General features: G+C 33.4%; 1 protein-coding gene across 1 annotated transcript; it reads left to right on the plus strand.

Annotated features, from left to right (window-relative positions):
* Positions 1 to 3,617: 3,617 nt before the first annotated feature.
* On the plus strand, positions 3,618 to 22,104 carry Clk (circadian locomoter output cycles kaput protein Clock). Its single transcript, XM_069044782.1, has 11 exons — positions 3,618 to 4,114; positions 11,615 to 11,656; positions 11,717 to 11,865; positions 11,920 to 12,101; positions 12,154 to 12,340; positions 12,543 to 12,609; positions 16,673 to 17,059; positions 17,124 to 17,334; positions 19,788 to 20,003; positions 20,060 to 20,242; positions 20,298 to 22,104. The coding sequence occupies exons 1-11, from the start codon at positions 4,077 to 4,079 to the stop codon at positions 20,496 to 20,498; spliced, it is 1,863 nt and encodes a 620-aa protein (XP_068900883.1). The 5' UTR covers positions 3,618 to 4,076; the 3' UTR covers positions 20,499 to 22,104.
* The last annotated feature ends 30 nt before the right edge of the window (positions 22,105 to 22,134 follow it).

The following is a 22,134-nucleotide window of genomic DNA, read 5'->3' on the forward strand; positions in this document are numbered from 1 at the left end:
AGTATGAACTGGTGTATTGTCATGAAGAATCCGGGGCCTCTAGTTAGTTTCCCCCGTCTCTTTTCGCGTATATTGTCCCGCAAATTTATGAAGCAATGCTGCATAATATGTATTTGCCATTCACTGTGGTGTTAGTTTCCTTACAATCTAAAGAAGCATTCCCTCACAATCACAGAAAATTGTGGCCATTACCATTTTTGTTGATTGAAAAACTCTGAATTTTCTTTGGGGTGTTTCACCCTTACATTGCCATTCCATTGATTCTTTTTTCGACAGAGGATCATAGTACAAGACCATTATTTCATCTTCTGTTACAATGGTCTCCAATACACCCTTTGGGTCTGATCTAGAGAGCTTTAAATGTGTTCATGCACAATTGCACATTCAACTCGATGTTGCCGCTGAACAGCTGAAAGATGTTTGGGAACCCATCTTCCACTGACTTTATGCATTCCTAAATGGTCATGCACTACCAACTCTTCAACAAGGACAATGTTGTCATCCGTGAACACTTCTACTGGTCGACCAGATCTTGCATCATCTTCAAGGGATTCTTGTCCCATACGAAAGCGCTTTGCCCATTCTTTTATTACAGAATAGGAAGGAAAACTTCCACTGTACCAACCAACCTTTACTTGATAATTTATTGAGTAAACCTTTCATTAACACACTCGATTTGACTCACTTGAGACATTTTACTGGATACGTTCAATTAAAAACTGTTTAACGTAAAACGTCAATTTTTTTTGTAAGGCTTTCCAAGATAAGTAAGTTTGACCTGCTAGAAAATACGGATCTATGTCAGGCCGGGAATTTTTGGCGCTACCCTCTAAACTAAAACAGCAAATTAAAAAAATAACTCCATAATGCATATTTTTGGCATTTAGCTCATTTTTTAAATTTTTGAAATGAAATTAATTTATTGTTTTGCATGTTTAATATTTAAATTATGTGGCAAACCTCTTTTATGGGATGTAACATGCACGGATACATTGGCTAAATCATATATTGGATTATCTTCAAAAAAAGCTGGAGAAGCTGCTCGCCTACGAGAAAATGCAAAAAAATCGAAATACGTAACTGTGGAGACTTATAATAATTACCATTTCGTACTTATTGCTATTGAGACTTTGGGTCCTTGGGGTGATGACGCAAAACAAAATAATTAATGAGATTGGTCAGAAAATACAGAAGATTACAAATGAATCAAGATCAACTTTTTATTTCACACAAAGAATAAGCATTGCAGGTACAACGGAGTAATGCGGCCTCAGTCCTTGGAACAATAGAAGATTCAAGCAATGACAAATTAGAAGAAATATTTTATATTTTATAAAATTTTACATAATTGTGTAACCTAACTACATTTAGTTAATTTATAATTATATTTAGTAAACATAGAAATGTAATTGTAATTTGTAACCAGTTAATAGGAGGATTAAAATCTTCCCATTATTTAAATTATTAAATATCGTCCTGTAATTGGTTATTGTTATTATTACATTTATTATTACAAATGCTGCAGAAAAAAAATAAAAAATTAAATTAAATTGTTGAAATAAAATTTCTCATTTTCTCAAAAAAATTGTTATGTAAGGTACCAATTTTTTCATTCATTGTTGAGTCTATCAGAAAAGTGTAGAAAAAAGTAGAGATTGTCATTTAAAGAAATTGGTGATGACGTCATTGCGTAAAAACCAATGGCGTTATTTAAACAAGTTTGCACGTCACAGAATAGCATTTTTCGAAGTAAAATCGACTATACAGGGTATTCTCGAAGTTGACGCGTTCCTTGTAACACGAGGTACTACACATTATTCTTAAGAATTTTAGCCTAAATCTTCTTAGTAAAATGTTTGTATTAAGGGAGATAATTGATTGTATATTTTTATTGTTTTCTAAAATTTTGAGTCCGGTCCTGTCTATTTCTACGCTGTACTAAATTAATAACTAACCTGGCCCAGAATGGTGTCTTTCCGGAAATCGCTTTGCAATACTCTCTGGACGCTGCAGATGCATTCTGATAACGTGATAACATTGCAACATATCTGTGAGCTCATTATTTTCCTAATAGTAAAGCCATTTCGACTAATTAGATGACAACTCTGACAGTAGTTTTGATTAACGTCCATGCTCATTTGTTTTTTTTTTTTGTCAATTCCAATTTCTAACAAATCAGCGCAAATTTGAGCAGGACCGGTTTCAAAAATTTCAAAAAAATTAACTTATTGTATCTTCATTGCCGTACACACTTTACTAAGGTGATTTTGGCTAAAATTCTTTAGAACAACGCATACTATCACATGTTAAAAGGAACGCCTCAACTTCGAAAACACCCTAACGCTATTTGAATTGTGTTGCAAACTTCATGTTCACACTGTATATTTACAATTTTCCATTCCTTGCCTTTACTTTAAAAATGTGCACAATCCGTGGTTCTTCCTCTCTGAGCTTTGCATCAAACTCCCTAATTTAATTTTCGTTGTTTCAATAATTAAATTCTCAAATGGCAAGTTGTTTCAGTGAATAAGGTTCCAAAAATAAATAACTTTTAATTTGTCTGTTAAGCACTTAATCTTTGAAGTAATTCAAGAAAGCCGCGACAAACCAGGCAAGCATGACCTTTTAAAATTTTCTTTTTAAATTAATTTTACATTCTTTTCTATCTCACGTGCCTATTCGTAGCGTTGCATCACTATATCCATGTAAGTGTATCTCATAATAGTTATGAGATAACAAAGTTTCAATTACAAAAGAAGTACTGGTAATTATGTTTCAAGAAGTACTGTCAATTATTCTTCAGCAGCTCATTGTCATTATGCACGGATTTTCTCTACTCCTCTATGATGTTTTTTGTGATGTAATAAATATTTCCTTTATAGGTACAACTGGGAGTGTTTTTTTCTATAAATTAAACAGATACAGCAAATGATGACTTTACTCGTTTAAACAAGTGAGTTAGAGCTTTTCAGAACTTTTGAACTCGTTAACCCACTTTATTTACAATTCAAGGTAGACCACTCTATTTACTCGTAACTGTTCTATTAATTTTTTGGACAGTTTCTTGTAGTGAAAAAATGTTAATTCTATTTACCACAATTTTTTCACACTAAGAATAATCGTTCACAGTTATTAGCACAATCGGTGCGTGACTTTTTTTTGGTTTCTCAACAATTTTGCAACGTTCTTTAAAATACAAAACGATGATGCTTTTAATCTTTCAATTAAAGAAATATGCAAGATATACAAGAACGTGGTGTTATAATAATTTATCAGTTAACATCAATTCAAGTATCTTTGAACACAACAAAGAAAACGTTTTTCGTCATCCTTATCTGATTACGTGTATAACGGCATTAAGACAAACGTAACTAACAGTTATATTTATTGACAATTAAGTTATTTCCAGCGTCCGTCATTTACGTGTTTACGGTATGAAATAAATTAATGTTCTTTGTTTATTGTCGAAATGTCGATTAAATTATGTCGAATCGAAATTTCTAGAAGTTCTAGAACCCTGTTTACGTTCGAGTTTACCCCAATAAAGCAGCTCATTAAGAAGGTACTAGCACAATATAAGAGTCCAGAATCATAGGTTTTACGTAACAGAAGCAAGGGTGGCAACCACGAATATAATATGTAAGGGGGTGAAATTATCACAGCCAAGTTAGGAAACGGTGAGAGAGGTACGGTGTAAACTGATTGGCTGTGTTCTATTACGACATGATTGATTATGAACTGATAATTCTGTGACGCTTGCGCCTTCAAAGTGGGAACGCGTTTCGACTTCAGAAGTGCATGCTACCTTGTGTTGTGCCAATAAAATCGCCCTTATTAATTGGAAGTTAATTAGCAGCACGCTCTTCGAATTTCCTCCTCGCCTTTTTCATCCGTCTCTCGAGTGTTGTTCGTGTTGTCGGTAAAATGTGCTTCTGAAAAATCATGTGTGCTTATGACAATGTGTTAGTCGAAGAAGTGTTGCCGGTGAATCAAGAAAGAAGTAAATATGTGTCAAATTATGTTAATACTCTACATGTGTTGGAAACATAAATTAAAATTGGATTACAATCGATAACATGTCCAGCATAAAGAAAAGCTCAACGAGACGTTCGGAGTGAGTATTTGGGGAAGAGAGCGATTTCCACCTTGTCGCTTCAGCGGACCGATTGTATTTTCAGGTCCGAATTTTCCAACGGTGTCATTTCCACCTGTAACTTATTTGGGCGCTTGCCTCGCGAGTTAGTGTCATTTTATGCAATGCCTTTGACATTGCCAATGGCACATTTTTATCGAAGAAATGAATCAATATCTGTGCGAATATCTGCAAATTAGTCCATCGAAATGATGAAAAAACGTGCAGATTGTCGATTTAAAATGGTACAGTCTCTTGTCAACATCATTTAAAACATTTTATTTACCATTTAAACTTGCAAAAAATTGAAAACTGAACTAGAAGCGGTACCAAATACTGGCAAGACAATGACTGAAATTTTATTCAAAGATAATAAATAAAATTAAAAAAAAAATTATTATCGCATTTTACAATTTATAAGCGTATCTGGTATTTTTTTTATTTAGCTTTTTATTTGTTATTTTACTCATACTTAAATTTAAAATAACATTTATATTCATAATGTACACTTACGGTACAGAATAGTTTATTGAAGGTGATACTGTGATGACAATACATTAAGCGTTAGTGGGTCATAAAATAAATACATATATCTAACTAAACCGTAATTCGTGAATAATTTCATTAAAACACTGTGATTATTTCAGAGAAATATTGTTTCCTCCTCTTAATATAATTATAATTTATTTTGATTTTTCTCTCACAGTGTACTTGATTTTCCAAGCAATAACGGAACCTCGTTGAAAGTTGTCACGATGTCAATGACAGTGGAGGCAGTGTAGCATTTTTACACAGAAATGTTAGATATTTCAGGGTTACATATAGCGATCTTAACGGTAGTGGCACTTTTAAATTACTTACAATAATTAAGGTGCGGTTGCTGTACCATTAAGGTAAATCAAGCAATTACGTAATGCATTATTTACACATTACATCAAGAAAATGACTTTCTTTTGCAGGTAACTGCATATTGTTAAATCTCATTATGCAATGTTACCGTTAGCGACTTTTGCATAAAATTTTTCACTTACAAAAAATTAAAAGTCGCTTTGCTTGACACTTGCCACACATAATAAAACGTTATCTCAATGGTATGTCTTTAGCAATGATTTTAAATTCAGTAAAATATGTGAGGGATATTTACGTTAAAGCTCTAGTTATTAAGACAGGGTGGGTCATCAAAATCGCAGCAGGCGTATTATGTGCCATCACAAGAGGTATCAAAGAATATAAAAGTGTTTATCTTTACATTCTCAGCAATAGTTCCAGTGAAGGTGTAGTCTAAAAAGGGTACTCAGAAGGAAGGTTAACTTAGTGTACCCCGGAACCTATTTCGATTTTTTTCATACAAACAAAAAATTAAAAATTGCAGGTATTTGTAATAATACTAAAAACGGTGTGTCAACCAACTTAGGAAATTAAGAACACTCTATTTAGAAATTATTTTGACAGATGTACCTATTCGTTACTAAGATGTCATCAAATACTTTTTAAATTAAACCATTTACATTTTTTTTATCTACAACTATTATGCCATGGCAGGTAATGATATGTATATGTATCTGTATCGGTTGAATAATACAGACAATTCGATAGAATAATATTACTGAACCGTTATGTCAAAATTCAATTTAAAGGTGATGATATCACAACTGTATAAATAAAAAAACTAGGGGGATGGAAATCAACTCCAGTTGCCGAAGTTTATACAGTGTGGAATAAAATGATTTACATCTAGTTACCTTTGGAATTTTTGCACATGTAAATCGAATTGACAATTGTTACAATTTACTAAATTGAATTAACAAACGTTGGTGGCCACCTTCAACACTTGCTGTGACTTGCATTTGTTAGCTCCTTTTTAATTTCAATCTTAACTTTGCATTCATATCATCCCTTCGCAATAAATCACACTTGGAATTTGGACATATATTTTGAGGTTAGGCTTTCTTTTCTTTGTAGAGCGGCATTTCGTATTTTTACAAGGGTAATGCAAAGGTAACTAGATGTAAATCATTTTATTCCACACTGTATGTATTAAGGACAACTTAAATAACAAATTAGAAGGAGGACGAACAATAAAAATCATTGTATCATTCAAAATGTAAAGTGCTATTTTTATTACAGGAAGCACTACTTATTATATGACTGGTAAAGAAAATCGACCTGTAATTTTTAATAACTGTACGAATATTAGTATTAACTATAATTAATTACAATGTTAACAAAACATTTTGTGTTTAATAAAACTTACTTAGTACAGGGTATTTCACAAGCGATAATAATCCCGACGGAATTGAAAATGCAACCTACAATACATTTACAAAGTTAACGTAGTAGATATTTGTTTTTTCATTTAAAAAACATAAAACATAGCTGTGCAGTTTCGTAAATTTTGACATAAACGTCATTCTGTTTGTTAAATGAAATTGTGAAAAAACGAAGAATTTTTGGGAAAATGTTATTGTCTGCATAAACGCGGAACACTAAAAGCATTTTTATTATATTCGCCATAAATCAGGATCATGTCTGTTTTCTCATCATTCGAATACATTGTAATTGTCCTATTTTAACTTTTTTTGTAAATGTCACTTATGACATATAACATTATTAGAGGCAAAGCCATCATGGTTCATAATTTTATTTTAAAACAAAACGATATTTAAAATAGCTACGTTAACTCTAGAAATGTATTGTGGGTTGCATTTTCAATTCCGCCGGGCTCATTATTATCACTCATGAAATACCCTGAATGCATAGTTTTTTGTTTTTTCTCGGATAGTTGTAGACAAGGTATAGTGTTTGACTCACGTGTAATGGCTATTACATCACTCGCTGGCGCTCGTGGTTCAAGTTTCATCTTCGTGGATAAAAACTATCATTACAGGATCATTGAATAACATACTATTTCATTTACTAGAACCCTTAATGACAATGTAATTGCCACAAACCAACACAAAAACCATAATACAAATTTAACTTCTTTCCTAATATGTATTATAAAATATCACCAAGATCTTCAGAAAAATTTAAAAACTTTTAGAATTTTATATATTTAGTATGTATTTGAAAAAGTTTTCGAACGATGACAGAACCGACATGATCCTATTTACCCATAAGTTTTAGGTCCTAGAAGACTGCTACCAGTTACCCACGAAACGGTGGGATTGTGTAGTCTGCCGAAACGCTTTATGGGTAAACAGATTGTGGTCTGCCATTTACCTTGGAGACCGCTCATGGGGCGCAGACCACAGTCTCCCCCTTGTCCTCCTGCTCTGCAGGACGATCTTATACCGCACATCGCTAAATCGTCATCTTCGGGGAGCTGTCTGCTCCCCTAGCCTTGCAGCCCAAAAGCCGGCCCCCGTCCACCTTACGGGGACGGCTCATGCTGGCCCGAAGGACCCGCTCTCGGTCCCTCAAAGGGGACCATCATTTCCAATCGCTCAACATATTCATGCACCACGTCCGCCTCCAAGTCGGCGCCTTCGGGGAGCTGTCTGCTCCCCTAGTTCGAAAAGCGGGTGTCCCGAGGGCCACCCACCCCTGTTCACCTTTCGGGGACATATGACTATGAGCGGAGCAGATAAACCTCCTTCTGAACCGCCCGATTTGCCCATAGAGTTTGCTACAACAAACCGTAGACCCGGAGTGGTGGCACCACGAGGAGGTCTGGGCGGGGTGTCCACTCAGGATCTCGCCAAACCACCTGCCGCGGTGTGATCTTGGGTGGTGAGTGAACACCTTCTGCCACCTAACGTGACATATTCAACTTTTGTGCTTGGCCTCAAACGGATGTATGTACCTATGTTGTATAACGCAAGACTGAATGCACGTGCTAGGATCGTAATATTCTGATGTACATATTTCGATTTCAGCCTGTATATGAAATTTTGACGTCTCCAAGTAAATGATGATACAAAGTTGAACACTTTATTACAAGCAGGAGACACTCATTTCGCTACCCGACAAATTGCATCAACAATCAGAATCACTTGACATAACATTATCAAAAAAAAACCTGCAAAGTTCAGTTGCTTCATGAATGAATTAAACGAGGACGATTCCGATAGACGTTACGAATTTTGTGACGCATTAGTGGGGCGTTATAATGACGATTCAAGTTTTCTATAAAATATTCTATTTTCTAACAAAGCAGCTTTTTGTTTAAACGGCACTGTGAATCGTCATATACAGGTCGCTAAAAAGTATGGATACAGCTAAATATTTTCACACTGATGTCTTAACTTTGTTTCTTAAGTATATAGCAAATGGTCTGCAAACATTTGGTATAAATAGACTAAATTTAATCTTTAAGAAGATTTCAACCCTATATTGGAATGATAAGTAATTTTTGCACTGCTTGTGTTAATTTTTGTTGACTGTATGCAAGACATTGCAGAACCATCTCGTTTACCACAATACTTTAGAGCGAATTAATCAATGACTGTAACTCCTTATGTTGATATGTGCAATATGGATTTTATACAATTCCATTCTCGGAAGGATAACACAGAAAAAAAAATCAAATTTTACATATACAGTGCGTTCGTAAAGTTCGGAATAAATTCGATAAAACTGTAAGTATTCATTTCTGAGAAAAATCCTTGAACGGGTCAACTTTGTTTTTAAAAAGTGCATATTGTTCAGTACTTTGCTTATATTGACAGCTTGTCATCTCCTAATTATGACGTCATTAATAATTTTTTTAAATGACAACCATCATTTTTTTCTTATTTTTCTTGTACGCCGTCGTACTAGCTAAACGATCAATGAAAAAAAAAATTACACCTTACATAACAATTTTTTTGAGAAAATGACAAATTTTACTTCAAAAAATTTAATTTAATTTTTGACTTAAATTTTTTGTTCAATACATTTAGTTACAATGGAAGGTTTATTTTAATAGACCAAACAATTTAGAAGGATTTGCGGTAGAGAATTCGCACTGAAACGGAACAAATAAGCCCTGACATTATTGGGCGCAGTGTACAAAGTGTCGGTGAGTGCCAAATAGTTTGCGGGAGGCAATTTCAACATTTGCGTTAAATTTTATTGTTAACCTGAGATGTTTGTTAGATTTTGCTTGAGGTCAATTAAAATTTTTACATTAAAAATTAAATTAAATTTTTTAAGTAAAATGTATCATTTTCTCAAAAAAATTGTTATGTAAGGTATCAATTTTTTTCATTAGTCGTTTAAGTTTAAGGTCTACCAGAAAAAGATGAAAAAAGCGTGGGTTGTCATTTAAAAAAAATATTGATGACGTCATTATTAGGAGACAACAAGCTGTCAACTTAAATAACGTACTGTACAACATGCACTTTTTAAAAACAAAGTTCGAGGATTTTTCTCAGAAATTAATACTTACAATTTTATCGAATTTATTCTGAACTTTACGAACGCACTGTATAAACATATTATGTTATGCGATAATTGCTGTGGGGAGTGTATTAAATTTGAGGCCCCCGTACCATTTAAAAAAATCAAGTTAGACTTGTATCTTCAAAATAAATGATGTTAGAAAATTGAAAAAATCTCAGATGATAGAATTTAGACATTTCTAACTGTGTGCCAAATTTCAACGAGCTCTGCTAAACTGTTCTGAAAATATTTAGCTGTATCCATACTTTTTAGCGACCTGTATGTATAATTGTCGCTAAATAACGATGACACTGCGAGGTACAAATTCTACTTTTAATAAAACGGCGCACCTCGACATTTTGGTGTAGAGATTCGTCGTTCCTCGACGATATTTCTGCAAATAGTTGTATAGGTGGCAAAAGAGGGTTGAATGGCATCCTCCATCACCAGATTTGAGCCCATTGAACTTTTTGTTGTGTATCTTGGATACAGAATGTAAATGGATTACAATTTGAACATTTGTACTACAATGTACTACAAGCAAAAGTTGCAAGGAAAGTGCTCTTTTTTAATTCTTGACAATACACTGGCAAATTCAAAGAAAGTATATTAAAACTCTCTCTCTCTCTCTCTCTCTCTCTCTCTCTCTCTCTCTCTCTCTCTCTCTCTCTCTCTCTCTCTCTCTCTCTCTCTCTCTCTCTCTCCCCCCCTCTCTCTCTCTCCTCTCTCTCTCTCTCTCTCTCTCTCTCTCACTCTCTCCCTCTCTCTCCTTCTATGTCCTTTCACTCCTAATGGAATATAGGGCGCTTTCGAGTTTCTTGCTCAATAATTAGTGTGGTTGAGTGGCTAGCCCTCTATCCTTTGGAGATTTAGGTTACTGTCTTTCCATTTTTCTCTATTCTTCCCTATCGACTTTACATCCGTGCAGCTCAAGCCGATTTCCTCGTGTTCCCTTGTTACACTTCTTCTTCAATTGTTGAAGGGTTTGCCCCTTTTCTTTTTCCTACCGGTTGATGTTCTAGTGCTTGTCTTACAATGTTTTCATTTATCTTTCTTAACGTATGTCCAATCCATTTCCTTCGTTTTACTGTGGTTTCTCCTGGTTCTTGCTTTGTTGCGTTCCACAATTCGTTGTTGCTTATTTTGTGTGGCCAGTGTATCTTTAGTATCTTCTTTAGTTACATGTTTATGAAGGTTTGCAATTTCTGCGTTGTCTCTTTGTCAACTTTCCAGGTTTCAGCATCGTATAGCAATACGCTTTTAATTGTGCAGTTACACATTTTGACCTTTGTGTCTGTCGAGACTGCATTTGTTCTCCATATGCCTCCCAATGGGTTGAACACCTGTTGTGCTTTACTTATTCTTGTTAGTATATCTGGCTTACATCCCCCATCTCAAATTGCAAATTAATTTTACTTGTTCGGCTATTTTTCGAAAATTTGGGGTCAAGTGTCACATACCACGCCTGTTTCGTTTTCAGTAACCCACGCTGTATACCTACAAATTGCAGCTTCAAAGTGACATAAATACAAAACAATTAATTTTTTATGCAACATTAATTAAGAGAAACCATTCCTGTCTGTTGACAAAACGAAATTTCGAGTTTAGTTAATTTGTGAGAGTCAGTGTAATTGACTAGTTAAATATTAATATATAACATAAATATCAAGTAAATTGAACAAATTCATTTCATTTTTAGCGGTAACTTTACTCATTGGAGAATGCAACTGACAGAAAGGAGATGATAAAGTCTTCTTCAAGATTCGCGATGTGTCATTCTGATGATGCAGTCGGTATATTGTAGTTATTTAACCCAGTCAGGGAATTATTGATTTTATTTACAAAATGCAATAGTTTTTTTAATCAGTTTTATCATTCTTATTATTATTATCTAACTTTGATTGTTCTGTATTTTATTATTTATAATTGTTCGCGAAAGTTTTTAAAGCTGAACGAACTTCATCTAACATACCTAATAATGGAAACAAATTATTACATCTTGTAAACAAAAGCCTATTGGTTGAAATGAATATCAGGAACATTAGTTGTAAATCGTCTCTTCTTGTTATGAATATAAACTTACTGGATGATTTTAATTTTATTTTATAAAATTTCCAGTGATACTATGGACGATGACTCCGACGACAAGGACTCGAAACGGTAAGCTACTCTTTTGTGAAAAACATAATAATGTAATGGAAGATAAATCTATTTCTTCAGAAAATCTCGAAATTTAAGTGAAAAGAAAAGAAGGGACCAATTTAATTTATTAGTGAATGAGTTAAGCTCGATGGTTGCGACGGGGAGTAGAAAGATGGACAAGTCGACGGTCCTTAAATCCACTATAGCATTTTTAAAAAATCATAACGGTAAAATGCCACTTTCGCCACCTGAATAAATGTAAATTAGGCTGTGAATTTTAGAAGTAGCAGTAAGATCTCGCGTCAATGAAATTCAAGAAGACTGGAAACCGACATTTCTCACAAACGAAGAATTTACACATTTAGTACTAGAAGCTGTAGATGGATTTATTATGGTATTTTCGGCGTCAGGACAAATCTTTTACGCTTCGGAAAGTATTACCTCGCTTTTAGGATATTTACCGGTAGGTATAAAAATCGGAACAAAATCGAATGCTGACAAGCGTCTCGTTCCAGAATGAAGTTCTTAACATGACAATATATGACATGGCCAGCGAAGAAGAACACAGTAATCTTTACAATATTTTACTCACTCCGTCCGAAGAACAGGGTCAAGCTTCTTTCACGTGTCATCTGCGACGTGGAGATCCTGATATGAAACAAAACCCTTCTTTCGAGCTTGTACACTTCGTAGGATATTTTAGTGAGTGATTGTTGATTACTATAAATCATAATCAAATGTTAGTTTCTTCATTTTCTTAACACGTTCACGTGAATATAAATTACGTAATGCACGTGATCGTGACTCGACAACAAGCAAGGTTGCAAGAACAAGGAAATGCAGACATGTAACATTAATTATGAAAATGGCAATAAAGGTTGTCATAAATTCTTATGCCTTTCAGGATCCGATGAGGATATGGTGCAAGGTGAAAATAGATATAGCGGATATTCAGGAGAAGCCGACACTAGGTAAGTTCGTTAAACCATCCATTTTGCAAGCAAACATTTAAACAAGTAATTCCCAGCTAACCAACGACTCACGAACTTGTAAGAAATTAGAGAAATGGAGAACTTTAAATTTAATTAGAATAGTGTTGTTCATTTGCTTCAGCGCAGCTGTGCTCCATCTTGTTATGATTTGTACCAAGGCGGTCTCAAGTAAATGAAGATCGCCTTGTTTGTACCCACTAATGTCATTATTTTAAACAACGTGGCTTTTATTTTTACGAACTTGATAGGTCCGAAGATGTATTCGTCATACAAATTCGTAAAATGTCATTCGTTTAAACCGTAGGATGGAAAAAAATGGTTCTTTGAGTTCTTAGACAGCGACAAATAAGATAATGACGTCATTCATTTATCATTTATCTCAGGCTACAAAATCGGCTTTTATACCTAAATAGCCTGGTGAATTAATACAACGTTTTCAAAAACGATGTCATTAATTTGATTCAATTTGTCAGATTTGTCACACGATTCAGGTATGTTGCTTATATACATACTGTCATCCTTACAAACACCAACAATTAATTCCTGACTAGGTATTAACGTATAATCAATTCATTTTTGTAATGACGAACTAGAGTTAGGTACTGAATTTAGTAACTTTTGTCTTGTGAACACACCTTTTTACCGCGAATTTGGGCTTTCAAAAAGTTAAGTTATGGGTCACGAATTTGTTCTGTCAAAACTGGTCCCAATCAAAGTATAGTGAAATTAAATTTAATTAATTATTTTGAAAAAAAAAATAGGAAAGTTACACTAAACAAATACGAGAAAGCAGTTGAACAATGAAATAATTTTGAATTGTCTTACTCATCCTCGTCATAATCGCTGTTTTCTAAGTCCGAATCGGAATCTTCAGCCAAATTAACAATAATTGGGCATATGTCATGGATGCTAAAGTTTCCCATAAACCTTGTCCTTGTCCTTCATTTAAAATTTTGTATATTTCTGGGACTGATACCTGTACAGCACTTAGGTAGTGTTTTATTTTAGTTTAGAATTTACCGAAAAAATATCCGCCACTGCTTCTACAATTTTGTACTTTTTCATTACGTTTCCATTATCTCCATGAGTCATTTATTTCATTTTGTTGAAAGGCTTTAAAATGTGCTGCTTCGTCTGTTTCCTTATTGATGCTCTACTCCGTTTTGGAAATTCATTCATTTTGGCAGCTACAATAATATAACAATAATATAACAATATAATTTGTATTGTAGGTATTGTAGCTACACTTGCAGACAGTTACGTTTTGAAAACTTCTGAAGTTTCAGGTTTTGCCGCTGAAATGGCTTGCAAACGCAAACATAGCAAATATACCTAGTTCAATTATTTCATGAAATTACATATTTAAAGGCTTAGCCTTTGAAACCTCAGACCCTTGGTGCAAAGAAGCTATCGATTTTATTAATGTCATCGGAAACCGGCTTATTGCGGAATCAGGCGATTCAAAATCAAAGAAATTCCTTTTTGAGAGGATTTCCCTTGCCATTCAACGTGGAAACGCTGCAAGCATTGGGGGCACTTTTCTAGATCCCGCATTATTATCGGAAATTTTTGTATTGTAAAACAAAAATGTTATGTACTTAAGATGATTAATTATAATAACCTTTTGTTATTTGTATTTATTTTGTAAAATCCATAAAGGATTTTGACATGACATTTGAGCGGTGTGTTTCTTTCGTGCAGCATTTTAACAATATTTGTTTAATCCTGCTGTTGAAATATGTCGTTTCTTACATAACTTGAAACCTTTTCTTTGCCCACTCAAGTTATTTTTATGACACCTGATGTGCTACAGCAGTGAGGGATAATAAAATATGATTAAAAAAAAAAGATTTAAACTATAAATTATTCTTGACAGAATGCTATTTTCGAATTGGAAACAAAGAAAATGGTGGCTAGGTTTACCATACACAATTTTGTTTGTCTTTGTTTTTCTCCTCATTACGGATGTTAGCATCGTGCCTTCGCCTTCTTAGCCTTCAAATAAATTCGGAATTAGAGTAGGCTGTGATTTTATTAGGAAGTTGGGAACATAGAATTTTAAAGACAGCACAGCAGTGACATTTGACAGCACAGTACACAGTAAAGTCACTAAATAATATACAGTGTATTCGTAAAGTTCAGAATAAATTCGATCAAACTGTAAGCATTAATTTCTGAGAAAAATTCTCGAAGATGTCAACTTTGTTTTTAAAAGGTGCATATTCCTCCGTACTTTCTTTATGTTGACAGCTTTTCATCTCCTAATTATGACGTCATCAATAAATTTTTTAAATGACAACACCCACTTGTTTCTTCTCATTTTGATAGACCTTCGTACCACTTAAATGATGAATGAAAAAAATTTGTATCTTACATAACAATTTTTTTGAGAAAATGACAATTTTTATTTCAAAATTTTAATTTAATTTTTGACGTAAACATTTTTTTTCTGTGGGTTTAGTTAAAATCGAAATTTATTTTAATAGACCAAACAATTTAGTAGATTTGCAGCAGAGAATTCGCGCTGAAACGGAACAAATAGAAATAATCCCTGACATTATTGAGCGCAGTGTACAAAGTGTCGGTGAGTGCTAAATGATTGGCGGAAGGCAATTTCAACATTTGCGTTGAATTTTATTGTTAACCTGATGTTTCTTTGTTTTTGTTTAAGGTCAATTAAAATTTTTACAATAAAAATCAAATAAAATTTTTGCAGCCCCTTATTTCTTTTTTTTGTTGATCTTATTGTATCGAGCGATCAAATTAATTTGTAATCCATGGATTTGAATCCGTATGTCTTTTGTGATTGATATGCCGAGATCTAACCTGTGTTTCAAGCTGTGTTTATTGGAGCGTGGAGTTCAAGTAACGACATACGATTTCGGATTCATGGATAACTAGATTACAAATTAATTTGATCGCTCTTTATTTTCGCCCACTCAGTTTCTCATGCCTAAAATAGGGATAAACTAAAATAGATTTGTTTGTTTATGTGAAAATTAACTTCACAATGATTGTGATAATGACTTACAGTATAAATGTCTTCTGGTACAGTAACATTGTTATCTTGTTTCATATTTTTAAAATATATAAAACATCATAAACCATAAACCAAGTATGTAGTAGCACATATTACAAATTTTAATGTATTTTGCTATTTCAAGAGACGACATTAAAAACGTTTTTGGTTATGTCGGTTATGTTTATGCCATTACAAAAATGAACCTTTGATGATAAATTTCAAACTTGCCAAATTTTATTGTTACCAACAGATTCACTGATTCTTGATCACGGCGTATTGTCCAATATTAACTTTTATCTTCCACGTATTGTTTCTCCGCATACAATTATTTTCGCATTTTATCATCAAGAACAACAAGTTACAACTTTGTACGATATTTGTCAGATATTACGAGTACCTACATTATTAACGCACTATGTGATTTGATTACCCCAACTCGGTTTACGGCCTTGTAGGGCGATTCTTCACAATACGTGCGTTAATAATGTCTATTGTACAATTTAGTAAATATTAAATATATATAGTATGTAATCAATTAATCATCAAGTACACAAAAAGTAGTAGTACTATAAGATTCATTTTAAAGAAAAAAAGTCAAGAACTTAGTAATTTTTCGTAAATGCTTTAAACTACTTTTTGAATTAGTATCGAGCGATCAAATTAATTTGTAATCGAGTCATCCATGGATTTAAAACCGTATGTCTTTTGCGATTGATATGTCCAGATTTAACCTGTGTTTCAAGCTGTGTTTATTAGAGCCTGGAGTTCAAGTAACGACATACGATTTCGGATTCATGGATAACTCGATTACAAATTAATTTGATCGCTCTTTAGTTATGAATATTATTTTAATCAGTTTTTCGGCTATTAATATTGCAGTAGGAAACGTACACTACAATTTGATAAATATATGATTTATATATTTGTCTGTCAGTGATACTACTATGTAATAAAATTTACAAAAACAAGGCTTACAACTCTTACAAGAGCATTTAAATGTATGTTTTTTGCCTTTTGCAGACTGGTCTTTGTTGGGACTGGCAAAATTCAGACACCTCGCCTAATCAGAGAAATGCCATTAGTAGATTCTAGCAAAAGCGAATTTACTTCAAGACACAGTCTCGAGTGGAAGTTTTTGTTTCTCGACCATCGAGCACCTCCAATTATCGGTTATCTACCATTCGAACTTTTGGGTACTTCTGGATATGATTATTACCACGTGGATGACTTGGATAACATAACAAGCGGTCACGAAGCCCTCATGCAAAAAGGCGAGGGTACTTCTTGTTATTATAGATTTCTTACAAAAGGCCAACAGTGGATTTGGTTGCAGACCAGATATTACATTACTTATCATCAGTGGAACTCTAAACCTGAATTTATTGTTTGCACCCATCGAGTCGTCAGGTAAGTCTAAATTGACGACTGATGCTGATTACGTTCAAGAGTAATCATAAATTTAACATTTTAGTTATGTAGATGTTATGAAGCAAAATCGCAAAGAAGAGACTCGTGTTACCATATCTGGTCCTTCACCTACTCTAGGAAACGGAGGATCTTCAACTCCTTGGCCTAGCAAGAATAATAAGAGTATTATCCGCCATGAAACTGCGTCAGACTGCACTTCTATGTCGGCGGATTCACCGACCTCGAGGCAATCAGCGATGACGCATTTTTCCGTGGTATGTTGAAGGATTTGAGTACACAATTGAAGTTCAAATTTTATTTGTGGCATCTAAATGACGACAATTCCATTGCATGAAATTTTCAATCAGATTAATTATTGAAAGAAAAAGAAGAAAATTGTGATAAGCGATGATTGAGAACAATGATATCGGGTGTTTTTTCACCTCGTAGTAGGCGTTGAAAAGTCGATTATGAACGCACCACTCATAAAACGTAAGATTTAAACAGCTGATCCATGATTCGTAACCTGTATAGTACGTTCACAATCGGCTTTTCAACGCCTACTATGAGGTGAAATTTAAAAAAACGCCCGATATAATTATTGTGTATTATATCTACATTTACAATAAAAAAATGATTCGTTCAAAGAAAATAACAAGAAGAACATAAACATATTTTGAACAATATCTTCCTTAAGAACTTAAAAAAAAAAATACGATATGATCAGCAAAAAAAAAGAGATAAGGAATGCTAATGAATAACAAAACTTCTAAAAACGTGCGGCATAGCTTCACTCATACTGTCATACTAACACATACATATTGATGAAAAGGAATTTTGCCAAAACACCAACAAATAAAGTTGTGTATGTATGGTATACTCAGTCACCATTTTCTTCATTCCAATTTCAAAATAGGTTTCTGTCATAAATATATATTTTTTACAATTTGCGTCTCTAATAGGTCTATTATTGTATTCAATTTAGAGTCGTTTATGGCTATCTATTAAAGCACTCGTGGTTTAATAGATCTCTAAGAAAAGTTTTATCAACATGTCAGTGTATTATTGTCATTTACACCAAAAAACTTCCAATATTAATGTTGAAACTCTATTTTTTAACATCTGTTGCAGATGTAGTTGCATCCGTTACCTTGAATTACCAATTAATACAAAATTCCCTCGAATTTGAAAATTTAATTTTTTTATTTAAAAATTAAAACAAGGGTGCAAATTCTAAAAAATAACATAAAAAAACTCGTTTTATAGGGGCATTGGCGCACTCGTCCCATAGAAAACTCCCCTACGGCTCATTTTCTACACTTGAGACTCGTGCGCCAAATCAACCCTTATAAAACTCGTTCTTTAATATACTATTGTATTCTTGAGTGAAAATATTTTTTTAAATAAAATTCACGCCAATGTCAAAATTGACAAGTGACCGTTTATTAAGTTACGTCACACGTTTGTAGAAATGTAACCGCCCCTTATCTGTTTTTCTGAAAATAAAGTTCAGTGAAAATGAAAAAAAATGATGAAACAATCTTCTCCATACTTGTAATGTATTTGTTCAATATATTTAATCAAATTTTACAGTTGCAAGGAATGGCATTTGTGCTTTCTGCACTCGACGCATAATAAAGATGCAATGCATTTATATTTAAGAGTTCTAAAGTCCTTGTGAAGTCATTCTCTCTTGAGAGAAAGTAACTAGTGGACAACGGATTTCACATATAACCTATGAAATAAAACCTGCTCCGTACAGAGGTCTTACAAGGTTGATGGTAATGAGAATGCAAGGCATTTCAATAATTACCATTATTCAGACTAATAAGTTTTATATTTTATTGTATGTTCAAAGATGCCCTTAGGAGATTTATAGGCATTTTCTTTTATGGTCGCTAAATACTGAATTTCAAGGAATTAATCTTGAATCAGATCATAGATTTAAACTTTTCAGTTTTCACTTATAGCACTATTCTGGACTATTTTAAGCAAATAGCTACTTGAATATCAAGGCCAAAGAGTGCATCTTTTTCGTCGGAATCTGAGTTTTCTGGCTGAGGCGCAGCCGAGGCTTCAAAATAGGCGAGGACCAAGGGCATTTTTTGGCAGGCGTGCACATTAAATTTTTTAGCCGGCCGCATGAACTACAAAGCAAAATTACAAATTTGTTTTGTATCTACCTTTTTCAAATAGATAAATTTATTAATACATATTTTTTTTAAGTGTTTGTTATCATTAGCTCCTCAACAAAACTATAAATATACTATTTGGAATACAATTAATTATTTACATAATTTATGGTGACAGGACAATTATCAGTTTTGTTTTAGGTACGCGAAAGTGCTCATTTCGCGTACGGTTGCACAAAATTACTATTTCTTTCAAGTCCTTTAGATTAATATAATTTTTTTACATGAATTTAACTACATATAAAGATTTTGAAGAATAAATCAATTTGCTAAAATAGTATTGTTTAAAAAATATTTTTGGGAACACCTTAAAAACAAGCATCCATTTTTTTTATTATGACGTGGGCAATATTTATATAAAAAAGAAAGTATAAGACATTTTCCTTTTTGCACAAAATTTATAAAAATGGTTGAAAGGCGGAATATGTAAATGTATTACGTTAATACTGATAATGTAAGACACGTTATAGATCTGATAAACTTATTGCAAAAAAAATGTATTTAGAACACTTTTCAGTGATCCGTGTTGTTCGCAGAAATCTAAGTCAAACCATGGTAAACCTCTGACTCCGACCATCCAGCCCCAGCAGCCCCAGCAGCCTCCACAACAAACACAACCCATTCAACCTCCGCATTCGCAGCCCATGCAACATACCCAACAATTTCTGGAACCACCTCAATACGTAGCGGCCATACCTGTGCAACCAATGATCTCTGGATTTTCTCCATCAGGAGTAATTTCTCCAATGCAGGTGAGTCTATGTCCAAAAGTGATTTCAAAGTCGTTTTCAAATAAAATGTATTTCAGCCACTAGATAATGTTATAATGACGCCAGCCCAGACACAAATTCAGATGGATCTCCAAAGAAAACATGCCGAACTTCAAGCAATTATTGGACAACAGCAAGCCGAATTGCGAAGAGTATCCGAACAACTTTTGATGGCTAGGCTCGGCTTGCTGCCACATCCGCAGAACCAACCTATCCAAAATGTATGACTAAACATCGCACGAGATTGTTGTTAATGTTTGTTTTTCTATTTTTCAGTATTCTGCTCAAGTAGCTAATATAACATATCAAGGGGCGAGTTCTGGAGCAGTCAGTAGTACCACAACAATTCAAGGGATCCAGTCGAGTGCTGTGGGCTCACCGTCAGTGATAGTACCTGTAAGCATATCCTTGCCTTTATCTCAGCACCAGCCAAACATGTTGTACAATCCTGCGGATACAAATGGACAAACTAAATGAAAATTAAATAAACTACGTGCTGCAACAAGACCAAAGACTATTAGTGTCGAGTTAATAAAGTAAGAACAATTCGCTCAAGTCGTTACCGTAATTCCCTACCTCTGTGTTATTGTGTCTTAAATTCCAATTAAAATAAATAGCAATTTTTTTAATGGAAAAAACTGAAGTCATTATTTTTTTGATCTGCAAACGCACAAATTGCCGTTTTCATCATTATTTCATTTATTAAGTGATAATTTGTTGAAATACAACCAAAAGACAATTGCCATTTTACTTTTGCTAAAGTTAAGTGATAACTGACATAATGATAATTATGATTTATGAATAATATATACCGGGTGTTCATTTAAATTTATCCTCAAAGTTGGCGTTGAAGAGTCGATTGTGAACGCACCACGGATTACCTACAGATCAAGGATGACCTCATTAAATCTAACCTCACTTTTTGCGTTGTTTGTGTTTTTACTACGATAAATTTAAATGAACACTATATTTTGACGTTACAAAAATAATACACAATCAACGTCTTTACTTCTTATTTTTCAATTCTGCACATGAATGATTTTTTACTCCGTACCAAGTGGATTTTTTTTTCAATCAGAAATTCAAACTGAAAGCACCACAGAAGTTAAATTCAGTTTCCTTAAATTAATTTTTAAATCAGCTAAAGATATTCCTAAAAGACTCAAAATTAACAAATTACCAAGTAAACTACGTATCGTTGTACAAGCAGTTCTGTATTAGGAAGCAAATTAATTCAATTCGATTTCCTTTAATTACTAAATCTTACATACGTTTAGGACCTAAAGACCTAAAGTATTATGTTTTGAGTTTCATATCCAACAAGGTTCTCATATTAAAATGATACAAATGATAAATATTAAACAATAATTATTATTATTGAAATAATGGTGAAAAATATGTTCAAATAACCTCATACAAATATTTTTTAACTTCTTTTCTTACTAAATAGAAAAATGTCGATTATTAAAATAAGAAAAGATTATTTTATTATTTACTAATTAAAAGCAATTTACCTCTGATATCAACGGTTACCGGGTTACCGACAAGTATCGGGCGTTCAAATGAAATCCTGGGCTGGGAAGGTGCTGGAAACCGTCAGTTGTTTTGCTTTTTTACAGTGTAAATTGACAGTTGTAATTAGAGCATGTTGACAGCTAACCTAAAATTTATAAAAGAAAACTTTTTCGGTTTTTTTCCTTATTTGCAATGTTTTACATTAAAAATATTTAGAATAATTAACGATTTCTGTTCTCGAAGCAAATATCTGAAGGCGGCCTTTGCTGAAAACAAACATGTTCAATCATGTAAATAAATGTAATTCGTATCAAACGGCGGGAAATTCAAACTTTACACTGTTCCAAATGGTTTACTTTTTTCAACGTCTACTCAGCTCAGGTTTTCATTTGAACGCATGATATAAAAATCATATGTTGTACGTGTGTGTGCGTGTACATTTATGACTCACCTTTTGGTTCGTAACAAGAACAAATAGAGTTTGACAGCGGTCTAATGTTAATTTATTACAAACATTGTTTTTAACAAATTGTTGTAAATAAATACCAATAAGTCGTCCTAAGGATATTATGTCTTGTAAGTAGGTTTTTCTGAATGT

This window comes from Tenebrio molitor, chromosome 1 (genome assembly GCF_963966145.1).
Source record: "Tenebrio molitor chromosome 1, icTenMoli1.1, whole genome shotgun sequence".
NCBI classification, from domain to species: Eukaryota; Metazoa; Arthropoda; class Insecta; order Coleoptera; family Tenebrionidae; genus Tenebrio; species Tenebrio molitor.

Coding starts and splice junctions, on each gene's coding strand:
- Clk (XM_069044782.1), top strand. CDS start 4,077: ATGTCCAGCATAAAGAAAAGCTCAACGAGACGTTCGGA. Junction 11,866..11,919: donor ATTTTTAAAAAATCATAACG/GTAAAATGCCAC, acceptor TGTGAATTTTAG/AAGTAGCAGTAAGATCTCGC. Junction 17,060..17,123: donor TGCACCCATCGAGTCGTCAG/GTAAGTCTAAAT, acceptor TTAACATTTTAG/TTATGTAGATGTTATGAAGC.